Below are 6,000 nucleotides of genomic sequence, written 5' to 3' on the forward strand. Positions count from 1 at the left end.
GGCTGTCCAGGCACGCTAGCAGAGCATAGTATATATCCTTGTATAGTATAGTATAGCAAGGTGGGGGAGAGGGGAGAGAGAGAGTAAAGTTTACCATAGAAAGAAAGAGAGATCAAGAAAGGGAAGAAAGACAGAAAGAGAAAGAAAGAAAGAGAAAGCAGGACATAGAGAGAGAGAGAGAGAAAAGGGCGAGAAAGAGAAAGAACAGAACCGCCGTAAACAAGTATATGAATGAAATTACACTCGTATGCGTCAGTTATCTCGGAATCGCAGCGATAGCGCCGCATTATATGCGCATCTCGTGCGTATTGGTGCACCGCCCACTCAGAGGGAGCCTAAATTTTCAAGCGTTTGATGACATCGAGCACCCAACGCGGATATCGTTTCGAATGAAAGAAATTGTCCTGCGGCTGTCACGTACTTTCCGAGATGGATGGATGGATGCTATTAGCGTGCCCGTTACAACGGGACCATGACCTGTGAGCAACCAAGCTCGGGTTTTTCATTTGGCGCATGTGTGTATATATACCTGTGTCAAATATTTTTCCTAAAAAAAAAAATCCTTATAAATTGCTAGCATAGCTTTCTGCGTTTTACGGTTGAGTGTTCTGGTTTTCATGCTATTTTGTTCTGTGTCATTTCCCTTTTCTGCCACCAATCCTCCAACCGCCTTTTACTGATCTCTATCGATGACATATACAGCCGAGTTTATGCGCTGATGGACGTTCGGTTGTCTACTTTCCATTGTGCAAGGTAGATGATAGACAAAGAAATTACAAAGGCTCGCCCTATGTTTATAGCATCGGCGGGAAACAGTGCATCTTCTTACCTGTGGCGTATGGGAGGCCAAATCATAAAGCTGTCCCTGCAAAAAGCTCATTCGTTTCCTGTTGGTCGCTAACTGTTGGTCCCCTGGTAGCATGGTAAGAGAGAATAGCTTGGTAAGGGAGCAAACGCGCAAACATAAAATGCGGGTGGCGGCGCCACCTCGAAATTCCCGCACCAATCTCCGCGACAACGTAGATTCTGACGGCGTCCACTTGGGCCTGCGTAGTTCCTAATCGGTAAAAACGAAGTGAGCTCCGAGGGGGCCAGAGACTTAAAACACCAAGTTTCAGGAAACTTCGTTGAGCCAATGTCGCAAAAAAAGAAAAAAAAAGAAAGAAATACGAAAAATACGCTTTGAAATCCGTGAGGTAACGCGCGGAGATTTCGGCGCGAAATATGAAATTTTGACCTTGATTTTGTCCTCTATTAATGAATCTATGGGGGTGAAATTAGCGTCGTTAGATTTTTCAGATTACAATCTACCGATCTAAACCGATTGATAATTGTTTCAATTTGGTGTCCCTTTAATTAAACAAACGCAGTCTCGTCCGTACATCCGCGTCCGACACGACATCGACCCGGACCAGGTGTGCGGCGTGCTAGTCCAGGAGTGGCTGTTCTCTGCACCGCGCATCGCCCTGGTGCTCATCTCGCACGTGGGACCGCTGGGCGACTGGGCGGACGCGAGGCGGCTCGAGGGCTTCCGGCGCGGCCTGCTGCGCGCCGCCAACGCCACGCCCATGTGGCTGGTCACCAACGGCTTCAACACGGGCCTCGCCAAGCTGGTCGGCGACGCGGTGAGCCACGAGCTGCGCCGTCGACAGGCCCTGCGCTGCCACAAGCACCCGAACCGCACCCGCGCCTCCCTGCCTCCCCTAAGGCTGCTGGGCATTGTGCGCGAGGACATGCTCGTCAACGCTGACCTGCTCGACGGAAGGGTGCGCTGTGCCTTCATTAGCCTATATTGTGGCCACGTGGGAAAATACACTATTTGGTTTGTCGTCTGGCCCGGTTTAGGTCTTTCTTTCACTTTATTATAAGGCCCCCTTGTCGAAATTCCCTCGAGGTGGTCATAAGTTGAGATATTACGAAAGTAACGTATACGTTAAGGCTACATGCTACGAGCTCGAGTTTGATTAAGGCGCTAACCTTGAAAACAGTGGAATGTGTTGAGGAAAACAAAACTTTTTGAACAAGGGCAGGAGGCATCAGGTGTGCATGTGCTTCTGCCTTCTCGTGTCTTTTCGCTTTCCCAAGCGAGCTAAGTGAGACGACAAATATTTCTTGTTTCAATTTCGAAAGCTTGTCTTTAAGCACAGTACAAAAACATGTCAAAAGTATGCACCTGCAAATTCGATTCTTGCAGCTAATCTAGAAATGGACGATGAAGGAAGGAAGGAAGGAAGGAACAGGCGGAAAGACAGGGAGGTTAGTCAGTTCTTAGACCGGCTGGCTACCCTGTGCTGGGGGAAAGGGTCAGGGGGATAAAAGATGATAGAAGGAAGATGTTACAAGAAAAAAGCAAGAAGAGCGAGAAAAGGAAAAGAAAGAAAGGAAATGAGAATACGACACTGTTTAGTCTGTCTCTCTAAAACCAGTTGTCCGCAAAAAACGCAGTGACGCTTTCAATGCCTTCTGTGCCGAGGACGGACTCGGCCAGTGTCCCAGATCCCTTCATTCCGAAAAAGGACGATTCTGAAGTTTTATCTAACGCGTCGGAAAGTTCTTGTCTTGGCGCACTGAAACGGGGACACTCACACAGAAGATGGGTGATCATTTCTTCGCAGCTGCAGTTGTTTCGTGTAGAGTTGTTGGCCATTCCAATCATAAATTGCCTACGAACCCAGCGACCTCCGTTTTTCCTGAAAGATGAACTACTAATAAGCCCGCTACCTAATTTGGACGTTCCCTTGTGCAATCACAGCTCGCGAAACCGTATACTTAGTAGTGTGAATTTCAGAAATGACCGACCTAATCCCTACGAGCAATGGCTAATGGACAGCACTCTTTATAAGTCACTTATGCATGGGCTTCCTGAGGCTGGTCGACATGCTTATGTATATATCTAAATTAGAACACTATGGCGCGCGGCAACCAGAGGTGAAAAAACGAAATAAGAACAGTCTACATACACAAAAATTACTTAGCGCAATACAAACAGAGCACACAAGGAGCGCTTGTCCCTTGTGTACCTTCCTTGTGTGCTGTGTTTGTATTGCGCTAAGTAATCTTTGTCAGTACTATGCACCAATGGCCCCCAAAAGGTCTTATCAAGTGCACATACAGCCATTCCTGTTGACTTTAAACATACATATTCTCGCGGCTTAAGAAGCGCAATGACAGGATGGACGTGGCGCCCTTGCAGCAGGCCGACGTTCAGATCGAGAACGAGGGCAACCGGCCCGACGAAGGCAAATTCGAGCTGAACCCGGACCACTCCAACTACGTGCTCGTGCGGGACGAGACGGTCAACCGCACGGGGCTCAACCACTTTGTGCTGCGACTCGAGCAGCGGCTCATCAACCTCTCCGACCAGGGTGAGTTTCCCATGAAAGTGCGCATCGTCTGCTGCTGCTCATTCGACATTGCTACAGGTATAACTTCCTTCGGGGATATTTCAACGAGTGGTAGGTACGTGACAGTGCTGTTGTTGGAACTTGGACGTCGGGCGCGCCAGGAAATAAGCGACAAGAATTTTGCGTAACTGATGGGCCCCCTCACAGCAGCCTTAGGAAAAGCCCCAAGAGTACTAGGTTGTCATCACTTATGCCAAAGTTTCCAGAGCAAAATTTATTCAGAAACAGCGTATTCAGTTTCTTTTAAGACCTCCATATTGGAACTTTAGCGCACACACACGAGGACACACAAGAAAGAACACACGGACCAGCGCAGACTATCAACTGATTTTTTATTCACCAGGAAACCATCATATATACTCAATTTCCGCCCTCATGAACACTGCGCATGAGCAAATTGGCATCGTACATTTTTTCACAAAAATAAAACCTTTACAAAGGATGACGTAATCTTACATCTTGTTCAACAATTCTATTTCTTTATCATGCAGCAATACTGAAGGGTGACTAACGCACATGTCCTTAAGTCTAGAAATGTGCCACGCCTCCACTATTTCTCTAGTCTTCTGATTGGGGTTTACATACATAACTTCAGTTCTATCAAACAACGGGTTACACGACCTAGAAGAACACCGCGCGCAATGCATAGCCAGATGTGTTTCTGGCCTTCCCTTCAAATTGTTCAAATGCTCTTTTAATCTCACATTCAAGCATCGGCCCGTTTGACCTACATAACAGTGGCCACAATTGAACGGAATTTTATACACTACATTTCTTTTGCATTCTACTACCCGGTGATCTTCACGTTTGGGACATTTAGTACCGATATCATTAGGCCTTTCTTCGTACAAATTATTCACAGCCGAACATACCCCTCCAACTTTGTTTTTTGCCGAGAATACTACCTTGACGCCATATTCAGCTGCCACCTTCTTAATTTTATGAGAGAGACCATGCACGTAAGGGATTACTGATATCTTTTTTGATTCTTGGCTCCTTTCATCCTTCTTCCCAGACTTCATTTTCTTCAATAACCTTTCGCTTGCCGTTAGGAGAACCGAGTTTGGGTATCCAGCCTTTTCCAGCCTTAACTTCTGCTCTAGGAAAGATTCCCTTAATCTGTGCTTGCATGATTTCGTCAGAGCTGAATGAAAACACCCCATTGCGATCCCGTTTTTTATTAACCTTGAATGGGCGGAGCCATATTGTAACAAGGGCTTTTCTGTCCTCGGGGAATACTCCCAGCACAAATGGTCTTTTTCAAAAATAAGCTTTAAGTCTAGGAACTGTAAGCAGTTATTACTGGGCTGTTCAACTGTGAAATTTAGGCCTTTGCCTCTTCTTTTCTGAATGTATCCAACACACTTGAGGTAACCTCATCCCATTCCTTGTTTAAGCCCAAAATCAAATAATCATCAACATACCTGATTATTTTTATTTTCAAACCCTTGCCTTCCAGTTCCGAATTCACCAACCTGTCTACTTTACTCAAAAAAATTGTGCTTAGCGCAGGGGCTACTTTCGACCCGATACACACCCCCTTTTTTTGACGGAACAATTTATCTTTGAACTTAACAATCGTGCTATCAAGGTACATGCATAGTATTTCCAGAAACTTTTCTAGCGACATCCCACTTCTATTGCGAAAAGACACTTCGTCATTGTCCTGTTCAATGCACTCTTTTACAGAATCTAACAGAGCATCATGCGGCAAGGAATAGTACAGATCTTGAATATCAATACTAAAGCCTCTGTATCCTCCCTGTTCAACATCAGATAGGTAACACACTACCTCCTGTTCGTCCACTGCCATCTCCGTCGCTTTATATATTTTTGTTTGGCCATACACAAGGAGCGCACAGTTTTACAAAACCATGGAACAATTAGAGCCGAGAAACATCGTCTGTTTGAAGCCGCATCGACACACGGCGCAGCGCAGCCTTTGCCTCGGGGCCCTGGAAGTACTGTGGCCGCCGTGGCATGATCTATGTTCTTGTTGTTGCGTTACAGACACGTGTGTAGTGTTCTCTTGAGCTAAGTAGTCACTAGCAGTCTAACGCGAGACACTCACGTCTCATCTTGAACTAATTAGTGTTACTACGCATACGTCCACAGCACCTATGGCGGCGTCCTCTGGCGGAGGCGACAAGGAAGGCGGTGTCGCCGAGCTGCCGCTCATCGCGCTGCTCGTGTCCGGAGGCGACGGCTGCGCGCGCCTTGTGCTCGAGCACCTCAAACGACAGCTGCCCGTCGTGGTGTTCGAGGGAAGCGGAGGACTCGCCGACCTGCTCGCATTCGCCTACCGGGAGGTCCAGCGAAGGTGCGCTGCCCTTCCTTCTATCTCCTCTTTGCATGTAGCCTCCGAGTCACGTGGCACCGTGTCGGCGTGTGTATAAGCCATGTGTATGCAGCATCCTCTGCTGGCATGCCTGCGCGAATCACGAAGACATTGTATTCGCACATTCTAAGCTGATTTCGGGGTAGTGTTGCTGACTGACGTTCTGTAATTACCGTGACAACATCCCGATGCAACGTCAGTCTGGGCGGTTTAACAACAAAATACGCAGGCACGAAGCAGACTGTAGTGTTTATATTA

The 6,000-nt window shown here is 47.1% G+C and overlaps 1 protein-coding gene across 1 annotated transcript in view; it reads left to right on the forward strand.

Annotated features, from left to right (window-relative positions):
* Positions 1 to 5,800, forward strand: part of LOC119382146 (transient receptor potential cation channel subfamily M member-like 2) — a 117,560-nt gene extending 111,760 nt beyond the window's left edge. Inside the window, exons 3-5 of the mRNA XM_037649877.2 lie at positions 1,371 to 1,766; positions 3,194 to 3,365; positions 5,520 to 5,800. Coding sequence (XP_037505805.1) covers positions 1,371 to 1,766; positions 3,194 to 3,365; positions 5,520 to 5,800 — 849 coding nt within the window. The remainder of the gene's footprint in view (positions 1 to 1,370; positions 1,767 to 3,193; positions 3,366 to 5,519) is intronic.
* The last annotated feature ends 200 nt before the right edge of the window (positions 5,801 to 6,000 follow it).

The sequence above is a fragment of the Rhipicephalus sanguineus genome, chromosome 2 (assembly GCF_013339695.2).
Source record: "Rhipicephalus sanguineus isolate Rsan-2018 chromosome 2, BIME_Rsan_1.4, whole genome shotgun sequence".
Taxonomy (NCBI): domain Eukaryota; kingdom Metazoa; phylum Arthropoda; class Arachnida; order Ixodida; family Ixodidae; genus Rhipicephalus; species Rhipicephalus sanguineus.